This window comes from Rhamphochromis sp. 'chilingali', assembly GCF_963969265.1.
Source record: "Rhamphochromis sp. 'chilingali' genome assembly, chromosome: 19".
NCBI lineage: Eukaryota > Metazoa > Chordata > Actinopteri > Cichliformes > Cichlidae > Rhamphochromis > Rhamphochromis sp. 'chilingali'.
This window is the reverse complement of record NC_137946.1, coordinates 12,335,685-12,356,490: the sequence shown is the minus strand read 5'-3', so window position 1 is coordinate 12,356,490 and position 20,806 is coordinate 12,335,685. Positions and strand designations below refer to the sequence as shown.

At 41.6% G+C, this 20,806-nt stretch overlaps 2 protein-coding genes across 7 annotated transcripts; one reads left to right on the top strand and one right to left on the bottom strand.

Moving 5' to 3' along the window:
• Positions 1-706: 706 nt before the first annotated feature.
• On the top strand, positions 707-4,191 carry LOC308387123 (uncharacterized protein; the record flags this gene model as incomplete). The annotated part of the gene is made up of 5 exons (XM_080867021.1): positions 707-1,080; positions 1,336-1,472; positions 2,984-3,226; positions 3,635-3,760; positions 3,884-4,191. The coding sequence occupies 5 exons, from the start codon at positions 707-709 to the stop codon at positions 4,150-4,152; spliced, it is 1,149 nt and encodes a 382-aa protein (XP_080723147.1). The 3' UTR covers positions 4,153-4,191.
• A 1,119-nt stretch (positions 4,192-5,310) lies between these two features.
• Positions 5,311-20,521, bottom strand: taf1 (TAF1 RNA polymerase II, TATA box binding protein (TBP)-associated factor). 6 transcript variants are annotated; one of them, XM_080867699.1, is made up of 41 exons: positions 20,210-20,521; positions 19,729-19,843; positions 19,468-19,591; positions 19,281-19,397; positions 18,241-18,360; positions 17,822-18,066; positions 17,509-17,724; positions 17,167-17,409; positions 16,846-17,086; positions 16,562-16,669; positions 16,314-16,481; positions 16,079-16,206; positions 15,753-15,860; positions 15,496-15,669; positions 15,217-15,390; positions 14,961-15,065; positions 14,661-14,861; positions 14,435-14,576; positions 14,099-14,229; positions 13,941-14,021; positions 13,707-13,856; positions 13,499-13,618; positions 13,158-13,333; positions 12,837-13,066; positions 12,535-12,742; positions 11,928-12,093; positions 11,536-11,747; positions 11,329-11,437; positions 10,080-10,178; positions 9,807-9,984; positions 9,638-9,705; positions 9,406-9,528; positions 9,218-9,310; positions 9,033-9,117; positions 8,875-8,942; positions 8,012-8,128; positions 7,639-7,746; positions 7,186-7,281; positions 6,860-7,088; positions 6,576-6,747; positions 5,311-6,339 (listed from the first exon to the last, which is right to left on the bottom strand). In XM_080867699.1, exons 2-41 carry the CDS (start codon positions 19,840-19,842, stop codon positions 6,120-6,122), a joined length of 5,967 nt encoding a protein of 1,988 aa, XP_080723825.1. In that variant the 5' UTR covers position 19,843; positions 20,210-20,521; the 3' UTR covers positions 5,311-6,119. The 6 variants fall into 6 exon arrangements, with proteins under 6 accessions (XP_080723825.1, XP_080723821.1, XP_080723823.1 ...); XM_080867695.1 differs by lacking the exon at positions 7,639-7,746 and having other exon boundaries at positions 5,312-6,339; positions 11,922-12,093; XM_080867697.1 differs by lacking the exon at positions 7,639-7,746 and having other exon boundaries at positions 5,312-6,339.
• Between the last annotated feature and the right edge of the window lie 285 nt (positions 20,522-20,806).

Sequence of the window (20,806 nt, the reverse complement as noted above, 5' to 3'; positions counted from 1 at the left end):
TGCTTCTTTTTTAAAAAAAAGTTAGATGTTGGTTTATGTTCCTAAAAGGCTTAGCCTTCTGCAAACATACTGCATAAAAATGCACAAGTGTAAGTGAGAGTTATTGATCTTCACATGGTTGTAAGGGAAACCCCAAACCTTCTTATTAATCTGTCTGCACAAAAGAGAGCATCTGACCACCCTTTTCAACACAACTTTCTCTACCGTGCCTCAGGTACATTTGATCAGCTGTTAACTGCAAACATTCAGCAGTAGCAACAGCACAGTATATACAGCTGTAATGACCACACAGAGAGGACATCTTTCCTGTGAAGTAGTGTTGCGCTCATCTGAGAAATCACAGAAATAGTTGCAGCATCTTTTTGCCCGCACATGTAAGTCTTGATGGTGTGATCCTGAATGCCAACTCGTGGATTCTAATCCACATAAGCTCGTGATGCTTTCCTAAATCCATCCAATCTGTTGCGTGTCTATACTTAACAGCTCCACTCAATAAATCTGGGTCAGCAGAAGGTAAAGTCAAGCTACAGCTGCTGTATGTGTAGAACAATTTTTAAAAAGAGTTGTGTTTAAACCAACCTTTAGCCTGGTGTTGTGAGAGCCCGGTTTGGAAGCTACCCTCATTAAGGAGGAGTAAGAGTGGACGAGAGCTCAAAGACGCAGATTTGAAGATTTCACACAGAAAATGGAACTCCAGGACCATACGATGAGCGATTGGAGCCAATACTATTTACCACCTACAAGTGTGAACCACCACTTTCTCTTTAGTGATTTGAAAAGCAGCTGTATGTGGCCGCAGGGTAAATCAGATGCATACTGCAACATCTGGGCCGATATTGAACCGGCAAGAGTGAAAAGCTGTAGCAGTGGGTCTTTTGCTATGGATGCTAGAATAAGACTGGACAGTTTGAAATCTGGGTGCAATCCACCCTTGCCTTACTGTGCCACCAGCAGGATGTTGCACAATTATAGCTGTGAAAAACACTCTTGGGACAGTGAAGAGTTGCAGGAAGAAGAGACTGCTTTGGACCTGGTGGAAATCCTTGACATAGCGGATGAAGAGCAGGATGAGGAGAGCTGGTAAATGCCATCAGATGTACAGTGATATTCTCTGACAGTGCAGCTTGTGATGTAGAAGTATTTCATTTTATTTAGCTTGTTTCTAGTCTGAGTTATGACAGAGACATGAACCTGAATTTGTGCACTTCTAAAGAGACGTTAAAGACTTTGAGGTGGCTGCTTCTCAGGACAGTTCAATCTGAGCACTCTTCAGTATTAAAAGCTCTTCTGAACAGATCTCTTCTTTACATAGTCGTAACGTCTTATTCCTCACAGGCTATACGAGTCTCCAAGGAAGCATTCGTCTGTGGAGAAAAAGGAATCTGCTTTTAAATGGTGTCGACATGTTCTTGATAATCCCAGCCCTGAGATGGAAGCTGCATGCCGTGCACTGATAAAAATGCTGGATCAAGGCAAGCAAGCGCTACAGACTCACTCACACACTCATTATCTTACAAATATCCTTGATATAAAAGAGGATTCCTTTAATGGCATTCACTTTTTGTATTGTCAGGATCAAGACGTGAGCTCCACAAACGTCCTGCAGTTTCCTATCATGCTGCCAGGGTCCCTGTGGGCTCCTCTGTGAATAAAACCTCTGCCAGTGCAGCAGCAAATACATCTGACAGTTCAGGTAATATCTTTTTTAAAAAGTTATACTCTGAACTTCAACCATGAAACCTGAGTCATTATCTTACATTCTTTTCTACACACACAGATGACCTTTACACTCCAGCACAGCTACACATGATGTAGTTTTTTTATAAGCTTTGGATAAAGTTAGCTTTAATTTATGTCAGTTGTTTTAGTTCGTTAACTAACTGTCTGTTTCATGTGCAGCCTTGTGTTGTGTCAGTGTCAGGTCATGCACAAAAAAGCACAAACACAACCTAGTAACCCATCAGCTAGTCTGCCGACTTACCTTCTTGGGACAACTGTGGATTTTTTTCTTCTGTCCTGGTCATCAGTGAAGATAGATTTTTTTTTTTAAAATAAAGCTAATAAACAAAATGCTTGTCATCAGATGATAAATGTGCAGTTAGTTGCAGATTGTTCAAAAGATTGCATTTTGTTGAAATGTGATCCCTCTTTTGGTCTCCACGGGGACTGTTGACTTGCCTGTAGCCTTACCTACTCAACTGTGATTGGTCAGTAGCACTCGGACTACGAATGAACTACAAACAGAAAGTGGGAAGCTTCCAGTTGACAAAATATTGTCCCCTTCCCTGCTGCAGATTCTGGATATTCACATGCAGATGTGTGTTTATGTCAGCTCAGAGTTAACTGACTTAAAGCGATGAATATGCTGGTGGAAAAAAAAATGATGAAGCTTAAAAATCTGTCAGAGGATTAAGACACAAAGACATAAAGCAAATAGACAGCATGCATATATAATTTGTGGTTTGTTTGTATTGCATATTGGGTCTATGCTTTGATATTGCTCTGTAAGACTTTATGGTCATTTTCTATCTATTCCTCATCGCAGTTTGGTTGTTTGGGTATCTTTTGGGGGTGTGGTTGTTATAATTGAGATAAGACAAGGCACAACTTCCTCAAGTGTGACTCGGGTATATTTGACAAGCTGCAAAAATTCAGCAGTATATGCAATATATGACGTACAGTAATTACAGCCACACTTCCTGATTTCCTGAGGATATTGTGCACACAGAAAAGTAGAAACAAAAAAAAAGGTATTCCTCTGAGAGACTGAAGTGCATGTCTTCAATTTATGAATTTATTAATCACAGGTCACAGTGAGCCAAGCATCTCCCTCGATGTCGTAACAAAGAGCTACAGGCTACAAGATGTCCGCATCATGGCTCAACTGCAGGAAGCCAGTGAGTATAGAAAAAAATATTTGTAGTGATATAGCATGCTACTTAAAGGTTTGATTGAGAGTCAATAACATGTACATATTTTTCAGGTTTGAGGCAGGACTTTGTCTCGATGCCTTCCACTGCTTCACAGAGGAGAAACCCTGAGGCTCCATTGATGCTTCCACCCTCGTTTAACACCACTGGTGAAAACACTGCTTACTCAACTCCAGGAAATAAATCCGAAACTTCTTCCATATCAGCAGTTAAGGAGTGCTGCCACAGTCCCAGACCATCCAGACTTCATCAACAAGTCACCCAATTCAAGCTGCTTAAACGCGCCCAGAACCAAGGTACACAAAGTCAGGCATGTTTATACTGTCAGTGTAAGTGATTGATTTTCTTGTGCTATGAAAGGATTACAGTGAGATTTACTCACTGTAGACGACTGATAGGATCTTCTTTCTTTTTATTTCTTTGTGACATGGTCTCAACAGTTTTTGAAGCTGAGAGCTTTCTGTTCATCAGACAGCTTTATATAGGTTGACAGTGAGGTACAAACAAGATATAAAATAAATAACAAGAAGGAGTAAAACACAAGGCAGAACTCCTATTTTTGATTTTCTCTTATGGTACATGTCGTGCATTTTCCACATTTCATTTGAGAAACTTTTTTTGTAAAATAGCTCCAAAACATCAGCAGATGCTAGAGGTTATACTACCTCGGTGTGAGCTCAGTGTGTTTTTTGCAGCAGCAGCAGCATCACCAGGCAGGACGAGGTCGCCCCTGCGTACCAGCCTCCGCTCCCTCCAGGCTGTTAGGAACAGCCGAAGTTTAGACATCGACGACTGCCAACCTGCTGACCAAACCGCTTACCTTCCATCAGGTTTAGATCAGTTATTTGTTTTTATTTCTTAACCAGAAAATATGTGCAAAATATGAAACTCTGCATCTTAATGACTACATGTGAGCCATTTTCTTATTTTTTAATTCATTCATTCTTTCCCAGATCTGTCATCTGCCAAGGGGGAGGGCTTAAGTTGCTGGTTGCCATCATTTTCCCCAGCTTCATTGAACTCTGGCAGCTTGTTGCAGTCGATGAAAAGCTCATCAGTCCGGACAGCGGCCGTGAAGAAGATGAACAGGTCTCACTCGCTCAGCCCCTGCCGGATTCCTCAGTCTGCTAAAGGATGCTTGTCTGTCCACAGACGTGTTTTTACCTCACCTGAGAGGCTAACCACTGTAGCTTGGGGCAGAAATTTGCCTGTTCAGAGATAAAAGATTTACCCTGTGGATTTACCTGGGATAAAATAATAATTATGTGATGCAATGTAATTATTTACTTCTGTGGCTGATAAGCCTCTGCAATCTCATGAATACATTTAGATTGTGAAAGAATTTGGGCCTATATTAGAATCCTTTGTGGTATGCTGCTCCAGGCAAACATATGCTTTTTCAGTTACATGTGCAAAGATCTAGTTCATCTTTCTCAGTAAGAGATTCTTGGTAAATGGCAGGCAGACACAACCACAGTGCTCTAAATCATGTGGTTTTTAAGTTTTGTGTTAAAGTCACAGGAATGTAGAAAAGTAAGGAGCACTGATATCCTATAAATTCACCCATATGAGACATCTTAGAAATACTGACAGTAGAGCCAGTAGGTTGTATTATCAGTGGCTTTGCAAGCATGCTACAGCTCATGTACACAAACTACCATGCATAGATTACAAGTATGAATATAGACATCAGTGTGGTCGATGAGCTGAATGAGCAGCTCTCTGCAGAGCTGTTGCAACAGGAAGTGTGCCGTCTGTCATCGTCAAGTACGAAACACTAAACGGGTATCCTTTACGTAGTAGTTGGAGTTGTTAAACAATCTGACATCACAAACAAAGCGTTTCCAGGAAACAGAGATGTGGGTTGGTGCAGCTTCACTACTTCAGAGGCCACCTTTGTTTGCTAATGTTTTTGTATCGCTGAGCATGATTTATTTTAACCCAATTGACATATTTCTCCTAGATTTTTCAGAGTAACCCGAATCCTTACCCAAACACCAGCTTGTGCACTTGCCATGGAGTTATCTTTGAGTTTGTAGGGGATGGTGTATTTCTCCATTTTATGTTCCTATATGTCAGCTCGGGCCCAGTGGACTTTACATTGACCTTTCTTTTTATTAATGATGTCTCATTTTCAATTAAAATAGGAGACAAAAGCCACTGTGCAGATGCTTATCATGGTAATAGTAAATAAATGAGTGCGTTATAGTAGCTGAGATAATGAAACCTGACATTCAGTGTGTGCTGGAGTACCCTCTGCTGTTCACTGTGTTTATGACCTTGTTCGTGAATTCACTTAACAGCAGCTCCAGTGTGTCACTAAACGTCAGGCACTATAAGAACACCACATAGTTGAGAAAAATGAAATGCATACAGAAGTGTAATTATTTGATCAGCTTGCGCTTGTTTTATTTATAATTGTTTTTTGTTGGTGTGTCAAAATATCTACAACAATTTTCCAACTGTAACCACAGTCATTAAAGTCCTGTCATATTCCACCTCAATGATTACTTTCCATCGCTTTTACTTTATGTTTGATGATAAATGACTAGTGGATTGGACAAATATTAACACGAGTTAAATATTAACATATCAAAAGGGAAGTTGAACTGCATGGATCTGAATCCCTCTCAATCACTTCTTACTGGAATTATGTTCATTCAATAAGCAAAACTGAGAAAGAGGAGCTACAGCTTATTTAGTATTAGAAAAAAACAAAGAAAATTGTGTCTTCATTTTTTTCTTCCTTTATTGTGAATTTGGGATATTGTGGAAGCTCTTCCCCACCAACTGAAAGAAACCCCAAACACTTTTTGCTTGGCCAAAGTTTTTGGTTGACCTCAAAATGGATTATTATCGCATATTAACTCAAACCTCTGATTAAGTCAACTCTCTAAAGTAACTAACTTTTGACTGACAGGTGGTAAAAAATGTTTATTTTTTGAGTGATGGAAAGAAGCTTCCATAACATTTAACTGAAGCAAAATGGGATAAAACAAAGAAACCATATATAAAAAGACAAACTGAAATTTACAAGGTGCAGTTTTTTTTCTACAATTGGTTTAACACGGTCATTTACAAAATAACACTGTACACATATTTACCTAAGATCTCATTTCCTCATTTTTAAAACTGTTTCAGTTTTCGTGATTCTGGAGCAAAAGAAGCAGAAGAAGAAATCGAAAGAAGCTAATTGTCAGAGTCCATGTCGCTCTCGCCCCCAATAGATCTGAACTCTTCGCTCTCTTCATCTTCGCTGAGCTGGACCTGAGAGAGCACAGCTGGGCCTCTCCTCCGTGCCTCGTCTTCTTCGTCTTCCTCCTCCTCGCTGATGCCGTATTCTTCTCCATTTCCCAAACTAGATGGCTGCATCTGACTCTGACTCTCCGTCTCCTCGTAGCTGCCGTAGCTGAGATGAAAACCAAGGAAAGAGATTTTAAAATAACATCAGGACATGGAATGATTCAGTGGTACAGATATGCATACGATAAAACTATTTAAATACTTCATGACAATGAAAATTAAGCTTTAAATGTCATTTTTTCCCCTCATTAAAATCCTCATTTCCAGATGCACTTTTGTGATAAGGAGACTGCCATCATTTACATTCTTATGTTTTCACTGTGGTCAGTTGGTCTGCTGTACCTGACATTGCTGTCTTCCATGTGTGGCCCATCAGGCCCATCCCCTTCGTATGACATCATACTTTCGTCCTGCTCCATGCCCATGCGGGCCGTCTCCTGAGTTCTCCGTGGAGGCGCAGGTCGCACATCAACCTCTCTGTCCGAGTCACTGCCGCTCTCCGATAGTTGTATGGCTGGAGGGTGAGACGCATTTCATCAGGACATTTTACAAGAGAAAAAGACATTCTGTGTCCACCAGATTTTGCTATTTAGATTCTGAACGTTGGAGAATAATTGTGAACCTACAAGAGAACGGGTTGTCACCCTCCTCTTCGCTGGCATCATCCTCTACGTCCGACATGAGCAGATCCTGATAGAGCACGCTAGCTTGAGCTGGGCGATTAGATCTTCCGTCGCCCTCCTCTTCCTCCTCCTCTTCCTCCTCGTCATCCTGGTCATGCACCCGCCTGCGAGGAGGTAGCAACAACTCCTCGTCATCGTCCTCGTACTCCTGATCTCCTTCTGCATCCTCTGCCTTCAGACACAGGTCACAAAAACATGAGGTAAATAAGAACGGAGGCAGTTTACATCTGTGTGTATGTGCTCAGTATCAGTAAATCTGTATTTCTTACAGGAGCAGGAGTCTTGGGTTTGCCATCGTCATCCTCATCAAAGCCTTCAATATCCACATCAGACTCTTCTTCCCCTGGTCTTCTGCTGTGCCGTCCCTGAGAGGTAGAATGAAAAGGGTCAGGAAACAAACTTGTCTAAAAGATGGCCTGTCACTGTTTACTGTGGTGTTTACTGTTGACATTTTCACATGTGATCTCTGGACAATGTCTGCAGAATCAGGTCAAAGTGCAGTATGAATTTGCCCCTTTGCCTCAATCAGACATCAATCAGACAGGTCTGCAGTACTTGAGTAAAAACAGCCACACAGACAGGTAACAAATCAAGGGTGAAAAAAAACTGTCACCTGTGTGGAAGGTGGTACAACAGAAATGCCTACTGAAGCGGGATGCTTTGAGGATAGATACAAGAGGGGTGGGCATGTGGCTGCAAGACTTATTTCTGTCTCTCCATACCTGCCCCCCTCTCTTCTCTGGACCACCCACTAGAGGTCCTTCAGAGAAAAGGCTGCTGGGCTCTCTGGGCAGACTCCCTGAAGCCCCGCTGTCAAACAAATCAGCAGGCTGGCCAACACCGCACAGAGACACGGACAAAGAGACACGGCAAAGAGGGCAGGAACGAAGGAGGAGAACAGGTTGGGAAAAAGAAGACACTACGGTAAAGAAACTAGATTGTACAAATGAAATGTGAAAGTCTGGAAAGGAGAGTTAGTGCAAAGAACAAGTGAAGGAGAAGCAATACAAGGAGTGGCAAGGAAGCTACTGCACGCACAAAAGTTTAGAGTACTTGGTTTGGCCTAAAGGAACTAGGCCCTGGATGCTGTCTTACCTGAGGTGTGTATGGCCCAGGCGTCATTGGCTCCAGACTCTCTAGGTCTGCTGCATCTAGAGCTGCCTCTTTAGCAGTAGAGATGTCTTTCTCCAATTGAGTCAAGTGCTCATCATACTGCAAACACAATAATTGGTGACTATTTCTAAAGCGGTTGTTTTTTTTCTTCTTGTTTATATCTGTTAAAAATACATTACAAGAAACACAATTCTGTAATTACTCCAAATATTTCACAGTCTGATTTTACACACCCGGGTTTCACATTTCCACTCTGTGTCAATGCAACATTTTTAAAACTACGAGTCAAACTGCCTTTGATTTGCTCCTAACTTTGCTTTGAAACTGCTCAATCAAACTCAGCCTTATTTAACTTCAAAAGGGCAAAGTAAGGGTGTTTTCACACCTGCAGTGTTTAGCTAGTTTAAATTAAACTGGTTTGTTTTCCACTTTGGTGCAGTTTGGTTGTGCGGATGTGAACACAGTAATTGCACTCGGGTGTGGAGTTCCAAATGAACTCCAGAGAAGCTTGTTTGGCAACCTCAATCTGACCCAACTACAAGGTGCACGTTGCAAAAGTTGAGCTAAAAACCACTTCCTGTAGCCATGTATGCTTTGTATTCTGGGCTACTATAGATGTGCGAAAGTCTGTATGGCCTAGCAACTAGCTACGAAATGACACAGCACCTGGATAAACGTGCTCCCAGCCCAGACACATTTGGCCATAAAGCAGACTGAAAATTGTCATGTGGTTTGTAGTGACACATTTTACTTTGCTTGGAGTTCATCTGAATTTTTCTCAGTGTGAACAGCTCCAGTATTAACAAACTACAGGTGTGAAAACACCCTAAAAATCCTCTACACACCTCTGCCAAAGTCTGCTTGCACACATTAACAATCTCGAGAGCTGTCTTGGTGTAAGGACTGTCTGAACCTGTCAAAGACACACAAGATAGTCAAGTTAGTCAAACTTCTTTTAAGAGAAATTAAATGCTGAGGTAAAATGATCCATAAAAGCATTTACCATTATACTTGATGCTGTTGGTGTGGATGAGACTGACATCTGAAAGGAATGTCTCTCGGTTCTGATATTTATGTTTGGAGATGTTCTGTTGAAATTAAACACAGACACACAAACAGGGTGTTTCTTCATGCTGCTGCCAATATTAAATGACTCTAGGTAAGTCTGACATCCTGTTAGCCTCTCACCTTGCGGATATTCTCCAGATCCATGGGGTTCACAATAACTTTATAATAATCCGGCACAAACTTTTTGTTGACGGGATGGTGAAATGGCCACGACTACAAAGAGGGGAAGAGTGGAAGAACGAGCCTTAGATTATTATCCGATTCTATACTGATCACTGTTCTCAAACCGACTGAAGGAGGTGACTTACATCAGGAACCACCATCATTTTCTGGGTTACAATGTTGTCCAAGATGAAGGAGAAGGCCACCTGATCATCATCGTCTAGCAGAGGGTTGATGGCTTTCTCGAGCCTCACCAGCCTGTCCTCCTTCTGCAAACACACACAGATTTGACAGTTGATGAGGAAACTAATAAAAAAAAAAAAGGGGGGGGGGGGAGACCAAATCATGGTCATGGCAATGATGTTTACATCCACTCACCTCTTTCAGTTTAGCATCACACAGATCCAGCATGGACTGTGCAACTTGCGTTATTGGATGTTTTGCCCCTGGTGAGACAAAAACAGAAAGCCATCTCAACGAACTGATGAAGGTTTGAAATCTCACTGAAACCACGCTGAGTCTGTTAAGTGTGTTCCTGTAACTCTACCATTGTAGGTGGCACTGTTTTTGACAATAAGCTCCACTGCTTCACGGAACTCCTCCCTCGACGGGTACATCCGCTTGCGCACATTCTCCCTTAGTGTCTGCAGGTCCATGGGCCGCGTGATGATCTTATAGTAGTCCTTCACAACTTTGGCATTGACTGGCGTGTGGAACGGGTATGTCTACAATGAAGAGGTAGATGTAATAAAGGTGAAGCTGGATAGGAACAAAGAACAGAATTTTAAGGTAAAGTGAACGTGTTGTAGACGCCTCTTACATTGGGGTGATCCCGCATGTCATTGATGATGCTTTCTAGCACAGAGGACAAGGTCACCATGGGGTCTGTGCGCCTGCGGTGGATGGCCTTGTGTGGTTTCTGAAAAAAGAAAAAGAAGACTTAAATCATCTATTAAAGTGACCCTCACCTTCAATCCAGTGAAATTCAGATCATTTTACAATTGTATTCACTTATAACGCCCTTAAACAGTGATGTCAAACTCATTTTACATTGTTGGCCAATACAGACTACTTTGATCTTAAGTGGGCTGGACCAGGGAAATTTTACACACTATAAATGTGTAATATTACAGAAAGGTTTTTGTAGTTCATTACCCAGACTGTCCTGTAATTATAAAATAAAAAGACTTTGTTAATTCAAAGATAATGTATTGCTTTTCTGTGAACCCACTGTAAAAAAGTAAAATATAATTAATAAATTATATAGCAGATGGTGAAAAAACAGGAATGTTCTGTCATTTAATTGTTTATCTATTACTTTGCTCTAGTATGAATGGGAATTGAGGGGGCTTCTTTATCAAAAGAGAGGCTCTAAAACTTATTAAATAATAGATAAAAGCTCAAAATCTATGCATCCTTCACATTTACCAGCGTCGTCCAGTTGGCCAGATTGAAGTCTTTGCCGGGCTAATTCTGGCCCCGAGCCTTATGTTTGACACCCCTGTCCTACAAAGAAGGCCTGCTGAGTCCTTGTAACAGCAGCCAGCCTCTCTGATCATCTGTTCAAGTGTTCCACACTCTTATTTTAAATCCAGTGGAAACCACTCTTTTCAACCTGTAGCTCCTAAACTTTACAACAGCATTTCCCCAAGACCCTTTCACACAGGAAATAGCATGCACACAGGTGGCATACACTGTGTTAACCGCTAGGTCAAGCAAATGACCCAAATTTCTGTTGCTCTGGCCGGTGCACCCTGCTTGACTTTCTATGCTCCCCAATTGGCGCACAAAATTTTAATTGAGTGGCACAAAACATAGAAAAGAATGAGTTTGCAGGGCACGCTGCTGTAAGCCTTTCGGGTCAGCTAATTAGTGGTAGCTGAAAACTCAGATCTATAGGTTAGCTTCTCCCTAGTCTTTCATACGTTATTTTGGGCTTGTGTTCACATATAACGTGTTTATGGATGTGTGTAATGTAGGAATAAATATATAAGACCTTTATTTGTAAAGTTTTTATCATCATCATCATCATAATGTTGTATGGCAACAATCTGTATAAGGATGCTTACATTGAGATAGTCACAATGGACTGCACTGCCTACACGTCTCTTCTTCTTTGCTGGTAGCTGTTGTTTGGGGAACTTGAGCACCAAAGACTTTCTGCGCACCTCATCAGCACTGTAGCAAATTAGACACAGATCCATTTATTGTAAATGTAGCAAATGAGTAAAACATAGTTTGCAAAACATGGGAAATTTAAATCTAATTTTTTATACCTTTCAATGAGCTGTTTGCCCAGCACAATCTTGGTGCCCTCCACCTTAATCAGTTCCTCATTGTCATTGTGGATGACTGTCTTTTCCAGCTCCTCCTCCTGCTCCTCTGTCATGGCGACTGGGTTGGAGGGTGGGGCATTGGTTTGATAGTAAAGTGGGCAGAACTTGTTTGTTCTCATGTGTCCAATGGCGCCACATGCACCGCACTTTAGCTAGGGAAAAGAGGAAAACATTAAGGAACACGAGGATAATCTAGCAGGGCTATATTATAAGTAGAAGAACTGTTCAAGGAAAACTGGCTGTAGGTTTTGAATTTTGTGCATTACCATGAAGCTTGTGAGGAAAAAGTGAAAGAAAGGCATATAGTACTGAATCGGCAAGCTTACTTTTACCTTGAGGTCTGGTCTCTCTTTGACCTTCTTGGTCTTCTTCTCTGGAGGCCCCTTGATCTTATCCTTCTCCTGGTTTCTCTTCAGCCTCCTCAGCTGCTCCTGAATACGCCGGCGCTCCTTCCGCATCTCTTCTCTGTGCTGCTCATCAAAGAGGGCAAACTTTCGTCTGCAAAAAGATTTAAAGAAGAAAAACGAGGACCTTTAACATTCACAGGTTTACAAAAAGAGGTCTGAGTTAAGTGACAGTCCATTTTTTTTCCTTCTTAGTAATTTAATCCATACCCATGAATTAGATTAATCCTCTGGTTACACCATACAACACCAACAAGAAAAGGTTTCTGCATATTTAACAGATGTATCAAAAATATTAAAACTAATTTGAATTTTAAACAAAGTCGCGAAAAAGTTGTGAGTCATAATCACTGGTATCACTGGTTTCTGTGCGTTAACCACAGCTCTATAAACATAGACTTTGCTGGGTCAAAATTACTTTATTTTAACTGTTACATAATAGCACCAATAAATACAGAACCAGTCCGATGGGATACCTCCAAGAACCAAATAATTATTTTTTAATTAAACTGACTTTAATTACAGTCACACTCACATGAATTCATCATCCTTGGTGGTTCTGATCCTGGTGTAGGCGTCGATGACTGCAGCTTTACGCACAGTTTCACAGCGCACATACTCTTTGCCGTCTTCATCTCTGAAGGTGCGATAGATCTTGAGTCGGCGTCCCGTGGCCGAGGAGTTCAGGCTGGTGACGGAGGATGTGTCATCATCTTTGTGGGAGCTGGTGGACAAGGAACTGGCTATAGAGTGAAGAGAAGTAAAGTTCACAGTTATATACTCAATTTTTTGTCCTTAACATTAAGACTGTGTTTAATATCACAAAAGGACACTTACATATACCTTTGCGCCGCTCTTTGCGCCCCTTGTCACGATCGCTCTCTTCACCCATCAGCATCCTCTGCAGCTCCTTCCTCTCCTGCTCTTCCCTCTCACGGGAAAGTTGGGTGCTGGTCTTCTTGTTCTGCAGCATGTTCTCAATGTTCTTACCCATCTCCTCAAAGTCACTATCCTCTGCTGAACTGCTGTCTGTGTCTGTTGAGAGCACCTCTGTAGACTCCAACACTCTGAGGTGGGGGTGCAATAAGATACAGAAGTTAAAGTGTGCAGAGGCAGGATCCTGAATAAAACACTCATAATGCTGTACTGGAAACTCACTTGTTCTGCAAGTCAAAGATCCTTTGGCACTCTTCCTTGTAACGCTCCTGGTGTTCAGCAACAGAAAAACGAGACCCTCTGGCAAACTTACTCATGGGTCCCTCGCCTGAGCGTGCCTGCTCTGTGGACATGGTCCTGACCACGTCAATAACTTCCCAACGTGACAGTTTCTTGATCTGACACACAGACAAAAACAGGATCACTTTAGAACCTTTAAAAATAATCTTAAAACTAAAGCCTTTTCTGTGTTTCTATTGGTTGTTCAGATCAAACCTAATCAGGAAAAAGGTTGACAATGTCTCGCATCTCTTTAAAGTGCTTGAACATCACCCTGGTCGCACCTCCTCCTCTGGCACACCAAACTTGCGCAGCAGCTGCTTGGCATTCTTCAGTGAGAGCCTCCTCAGATCAGCATCTGTCCCTGTGACTGTCTTCTTCACTGGTTGTGGCTCTTTGTCATCCTGCAAAATCACCAGAAACAAACTTGTCAGCATTACATGTCATATAAGTAACGCTGAGGCGGCAGAATTTGACTTCAGACACTCAGACCTTCTGTTGAGTGGGCTTGTTGGGCACTTTCACATAGGAGAAACCTTCTCCACACCCTGTAGGATCAGCCACACCTGTAACCTCTAACAGGCACTTTCCCTTCATGGCAGAAATGAAGGCTCTGGTTGTGTTCCAAGGAGCTGTCCGCACCTGCAGGGTGACACAGAGTCAGCATGGAGTCATCTCAAGTCTGTATTAGTTAACTTTATTGTGAGGAAGAGTTTCAGTTGATACCTCATCATCAATCTTCATTTGAAAGTCCTCTTCATTCTCTTCCTCTGGAGCAAAGAAGGATTTCTCACCATATCCGGCATCCTTAAGGGGTGAAAAAACTTGATGAAACAGACACTAAATAAATACAAATGAAGATACATGTAGGTAATAGCTGTTACCTTCAGCCTTTGCTCTGCTACCAGCATGCTGTAATAAGCGCAACACTGCTCCGGAGAAACCATGGCCCTGATCTCTTCTTCTGTTGGCAGTCTGAAATCAGGCTTCAGCACCCACCAGTTTGAGTCCATTCCTGCCATGAGGACAAGCACACAAATCATTTCATCACTCTGTCATTTCAAGGCGCACATACACACACGCGCACTGCTGACCCCATGCAACTTCAAAGTGCACAGAATCTTTTTATGCCCCAAATATTTCCCCGACTCAACACAAGTTAGTCTAATCCATGATGATCATCACTAAACAATCGACACAGTCAAACGTGTGAAGTCTACCTGTGCGTTTGAAGTCAGCACACAGTTTAAGTCGCTTCCTGATGCTGCTTTCTGAGTGTGAGGGGAAAGCTTTTTTTATATCCTCCATGCGGATTCTCCGCGGCCGGTCCTTACTCTTCCAGAACAAGCGATAAATGAACACCTGCAGAACACAGAAGTGATAGGTCAGCTATGTGCAGACAACAGCCGAGCTCTAAATAAAAAAGAAATATATAAATAAAAATACCTGAAGGAAGTCTCTGATGTGAGTATTGGCTCGTTTGGAGTTCGGCCCTGGAACTTCAAACAATGGGCACTCCTGACCAACTACAAAAATGTCCACAATCTCTCTAATGTAGTAGCCGTGTCGTGTTCGTATAACCAAGAAATCAGTCTCGGGCATCTTGTGAAGGTAGATTGGAGCACGGAAGAGGTTGTTCTCGAAAGCCTGAGGAAAAGGCACACCATCATACAGTTTGCCATGATCACAGAACAGAGATTTTATATATATGCACAGATCTGGTTATTTCGCTGATACGGTGCTGACCTGAAGAAGTTGTCCGGGATGCAGAGAACCCAGGAAAGGGGATGTGTGACAGTACACAGTCTCTCCATATTTACAATCGGGTGCTCCAGGATCTTTTCCAGGTTTCTGAAAAGCACAGTAACAGCGTCATAATATTGAGTGAGAAATAACAATTTGATGATCTGGTGAATTTCATCATGTTTTAAAAATCACTTTTCTCAGCAGAGCAGAACATAAGTGCAAAGTTAGTACAATACAAATCCAATGTCAAGCTCACTCTTTTGTAGTAGTTCTTGATTTTGGTTGCCATGCCAACTTGCATGATGAGAGGGGCGTATTCTTCGCTGTATTCAGCCAGAATCAGATCTCCGTCTTTGCCTGTCAAGTCCTGCGGGGTCCGCATGAAGAACATGTCTCCACCTCCTGCTGCCTGCCGCTCTTGTTCTCGCATCTATAAAAGATTATATATTCAGTACACATCAACACTAAAATGACAACATTTAAACACTACATATTTATCTCTACACTCACAGTGTAATAGTGCTTGAGGACATACCTTGGCCTTCTTCTTTATGTGTTTGAGCAGAGGCTGAGCAGGGTGTGGACCCGGCTGAGCCACAGCTCCAAATGAGTACTTCTTCAGAGTTGGACGATGGAACTGGCGAAGCTTCATGGGTCCCATGTGAGTGGGAAAGAAGGGCTGCCGCAGCTCCAGGGCTGGGATGGAGTGCTGTCAACAAGACAAAAAGTTTTCATATTACACAACACAATTTGTTTTAAGCTTTATATTCACTGTTATAAACTACCATTTACCTGAATGATGTTGCCACCAAAGGTTCCCCTCAGGCCTTGCTGTTTGGGGTAATAGAACTCATCATTGGACAGATTCCAGGGGTCTTTGACCTCAGGTTGGGACATGTTCTGTGTTGAGAGAAAGCATACATAGCACTCAAAGTGCTGCTATTCTATAATTCCAATTTTTTAAGTGTAAAAATGTTCCTGAGCATTTCCGTTTTACAGTCGTGCTTTTTTTATGTAGCCCTTTTTATTCCCTCTTAGATATTTTCACCTTTTTCTTCAAACAAACCACATCTCCGGTACAAATCAGCACCAAATTATCAAGATTGCCTTTCCCATACCTGCTGTGGCTCATCTTTTATCACGCCCGTTTTCCCCAGCAGGATGCGGCTCTTCTTGATTGCAGTTTCCTTCTTATTCTCTTTTGATGGCGAGTGGGAGGTAGTCTCCTCCTTTTCATCAGGAATTTCTTCAAGTGAGAGCAGCATAACACAGATTTAATAATAAAAAAAAAAAAAGCCTAAAACAAGTGAAAACATAACAGAAGAAGTGGCAGATAAAGATTTTTGACTATACCTAGAATTATATTCTCATCATTGGGATCCAGTGTAAGAACAGGTGGGTCAAGCATGTGATCCATCTCCTGGTCATCCCAGATAATGTTGTCTTCCCAGCGTCCGTATACCAACTCTTCATTATCAATAGGAAAAATGGAGAACCAAAGACAGTCTTCGTCCTGGGAGGCTGTAATGGGTCAAAAACAAACAGTGAGAAATTATCTTGAAACAGGAAGGACTGAAATGTGACCAAAAGCGTAAACTGACCTTGATTATCGTGGCTGTTTTTGTCCCGCTTCGAACCAGAAATCGAAGCAGCTTTGGGCATGGGTGGAGGTGTAGGTGGGACCAGTTGAGAATTACTTCTTGTCAGACCTTTAAAATTAAACAGATATTAGAGCTTTTTTTAAACACACTCAATATTACACCAGACTCCTCCACCATCAATTATCAATGTTCGTACAACAATAGCACACCACAGTACTGTATTCTGCTAGCATTAAAAAAAAGACCCACAAAGATTTACTTCTGAATTTTTCCAGCTATCTTACCCTGCTGTGCGTTGTAAGCATTGGCATTACGGGTCATGCTAGAGGGTAGCCATCCTGCAAGACTGGCTCGCTGAGTCTTGGTACCCTTGTGTTTCACATCCTCCCCGTTCCAAATTATATCATCCTCCCATTGCAGCTGAGTCACCATGAGGAAGAGTTCATTTTCCAAAGCTTTTCTGTCTTTATCTTCATCATCATCATCATTACCATCGACAATGTCATTGTCCTCCTGCATCTGGACCTATGGATATATTTCACAACTTTAGCAGGATGATCAGTATCATTTACCTCCTTTTGCTAGAGATGTCTGTATCTGCATACCTCTTGAGAAGTCTCTGTAATTTCATTAGGCGTATCCTGCTTCTGAGGCTCACTGGATTGCATTTCCTTAAGCTTGAACCCATAGTTAAAATTGCTTCCATCCTCAGAGACCCCTAGCATGTCGTACCAGAGCTGGGCTGGACCATATCGCCATTCTGCTACTTTAGGCCGAGACTCTGTCTCCTTGTCCCCATCACCAGATGTTTGTGAAAACTTTGATTCTACTGGAGCCATCATGGTTATCTGGACAAAGCAGAATGAATGTAAAGTGCTGATTAACCTGACATACTGAGAAAAAACTGCTAAGAGCTGATATTACTCAAGCATGCAGCAAAGACTTACCTCATCATCAGAAAGGCACTGCTCTGGAGGAGGAGGAAGAGCGTACTCATAAACCCATCCAGATTTCTTCTCCTGGCTTTGTTCTGATGGTTCTCCTTCTGGAGGAGGTGTCCCAGGCTGATGGTCTCTATGTTTTCGCTTCTTTTTCCTGCGGGCGCTCCTCCAAACCGATGACACATTCTTTCCAGGGCCAAACAGGCGCAAGAACCGGAGCACCTGCCAGCACATTCAAGGAAATGGATTTAATAATCTCCTTCAATTTAAAATGTTGATAAAAATGAACCTTAAGTATGTGTAAATAAAGATGCTGTACCTTTCCAGGCCTAAACTCTGGGAAGAGCTCTGTGACACCTGGCAACGCTTTGGCAGCATCTTTCTGCATGATGCCAGCCAGAGGGAGTGTGAGAATGTCCGCAGAACCACCGGCCCCTGAACCCTGACAAGGACGGTCGGTTTCTGACTCAGAGTCTGAGGAGCTGCTGAAGTCAATCTTATCTGCTGTAGAGGATGGTGCGATGATGGAAGGCAGGATGATGCCATCCCCATCTTCCCCAACTGCTGCAGGTGACAGTAATAAATCAATTGAGCAGTAGAGGTCATCAAAGTTTGTGATGAAAATTATTTGATCAAAATAAACATGTATTGCAATTTAATATAATACATTCTGCGAGAAAGACTAATCCAAACCCAATTAAACTTTTACGAAGTAATCACAAGCAACTATGTACTTGCCATTTGTGCTCTGAGTGGAGGGTTCCTCTTTCTTAGATGTAGGAAGAGTTGGTGGTGGTGGAGGGGGCATGAGCTTAGAGTCAATATCCTCACAATCAGCATCATAGTCATCCTCATCGTCTAGGAATAAAGAGTTTGAAAATATTTTTTATTAACATAGTCATGAGGAAAAACACAGGACTATGCAGCCATGTGAAAAACTAAGTACATCCTTACTGTTTCCATAGGAATTAAAAGGGTAACTGGCTGATGACTTCAGTTGTGTGTTAACACAATGCCATAATCTACCCAGGAGGGGATGTCCCAGAAAACTCACCCCAAGGTCAGACCGTGCAACACAAATGTGGAGATATTTGGCCATAATGCACAGTTCCATGTTTGGCAAAACCAAACAAAACATATTAGCACAAACACCTCATCTTGCAGTCATTAAGTCAACCGTGATCTCCTCGGTACAGCAAAATATTCCAAAGTCAAATGTGAGGCCATCTGTGTGACAGATAAAGGCTGGCCCAATAATGGCTCATGCAACAGGACAATGATCCTAACAACAGCAGCAAATCTAAAACAGAACTGTTGCAAAAGAAAAGAATCAGGGTGTTGCGAAGTCCAGACCTAAATCTAATTGAAATTCTGGAGCATGTCTGCAAACCTAAATGAACTGAAGGAACGTGCTGACGAAGACTAAACCAAAATTCCTCAACAATGATGTGAGACACTGAAAGTCATACAGAAGATTATTATCTCAAGTTGCTGCTGCTAAAGGTGATTCCACAAGCCACTGAAACATGAGGCGTACTTAATTACAAACTTAATTAACAAACCTTTACCTGTGTAAGTGTTAGAAAAATCTAATATCCGGATTGTTTTTTCAAAGACTGCATCCACCTTAAGGATGTTAAAATGTCATAAAATCCTCAACTGACATAAAATGTTCAAAAGATTTGTTTTAACTGATCATCTACTGACAAAGTACAAACAATACCAGCCTCATTGTCTCCACAGTTAAGCATTGTAAGAGCTGTAACATTGCTGATCACCTGTTTTCCTGCTGGGCTGCAGAGACCCCATGGCCTGACGGTACTTCTTTGTCTCATCCTCAGCAACTTCACTGATGTCAGAATAATCAACTGCATCCTCAGTGCTCTTCACCCAACCTGGAGAAGGTCAATTATTTTAAACTTTGCACAATACTGCTCCTAATTTGCTTCATATATGTGACCTCACCTTCCGCATCCACGCTGGTAGGGTCTCTGTTTTCTTCCTTATCATCATCCTCATTGGCAGTGATCTCTGTAATAAGTGAGCCCAGACCCAGAGTACCCAAACCAGCTAGATGCTTTTTGGACTCCTGATATAAGGAAATAAGACAGAAACAAAACATTTCAATGAACAGTAAAAGCAGACAGCTGTTGAAGAAAATTTAAGTTTGCCAGCTTAAACGTGCTACTAAATGTTTCTGCAGACAAACGTATCACAAACACCTACGTTATCCAAAACACTGTCATCTTCTAGCTGGCCATCTTCGTTGATGTTTCCAAAAAGGAAGCCAGTTATAGAAAAAGGGCGATCCTGATCATCGTCACTGTCCGAGTCCGACATCCTACAAGGACAACATTTAGAGTTTAAGCATTTGGACCTCCTAATTTAATTTCCTCGGTCTTCATAAACTGATTTCCGTAATTCTTTGCATTTTACTGCCAAGACGTACTGTATTTATTTCAGTGTCCCTACTATTGCTTATTAGTAGCAAAAAAAAAATCGCAAGATTAGAGAGTAACATCATTCAATCTGTTTTTTTGTCATTTATTTTTAAAACAAATGAGAAATGAGCTGTGACCTGAACCCTGTTAACTTTAGGTTAGCTGCGCTACAATCAAAACAAAGTTAACCTAAATATTAGTTAGCTAGCCTGAACTTATGACTGTAAAACGTGAATAAAATAAAACTCCAGTCAACTGCCACTTACCTTTCGTTGAGTTCTTTTTAGATTTTGTACGCTTTTGATTTAGCCAGCTCGATTTATCTTCTGAATGCTAATAGATGAGGCTAAGTAAGTTAGCTCATATTAGCTAGACAAAACAACTTGTAATACGGTGACTAAAATCCGTACACTTAAACATATTTTACCCTGGCCCTAGACTAACTTTACGAAGTCAAACAATAAACACTTTAACTCATTAAACGCAGTATATACATATTCGGGTAAGGGTTGTTTTTATTTGCATTACTGTAAAGCACTGCAGCGATCTGCAGACTGGACTAGCCAAACTGCGGAAAGTCCCAGTGACCCGGATGAATAAATGTGACGCATTCAGGTACTCCCTAAAACCTAGGAATTAGTGGAGTTCGCTACAAAAGGTACACTATTTTTCACTAGTAATTCGCAAACGTCTGTCATTTTCTTTGCGCTTGAGTATTAAGTTACAATAAATTTAATGATATTGAATTTTTGCCCGTACTCATTCCATAAAAATAAAACGAATCAGTCTCGACTATACTTCATACTCTATTCACTACAGTTTTATGGTTTTGTGTTGTAGCCCATTTTAATCAACTAGCCAAA

Bases quoted from the DNA above. Each gene is read 5' to 3' on its own strand.
- taf1 (XM_080867699.1), bottom strand. From the start codon at position 19,842: ATGTCGGACTCGGACAGTGACGATGATCAGGATCGCCCTTTTTCTATA. The intron at 15,066-15,216 runs GTGAGCTTGACA...TGTGCTTTTCAG, and splicing joins TCAAGAACTACTACAAAAGA to AAACCTGGAAAAGATCCTGG. The intron at 9,118-9,217 runs GTGAGAGGCTAA...TAATTTCAACAG, and splicing joins ATCTGGAGAATATCCGCAAG to AACATCTCCAAACATAAATA.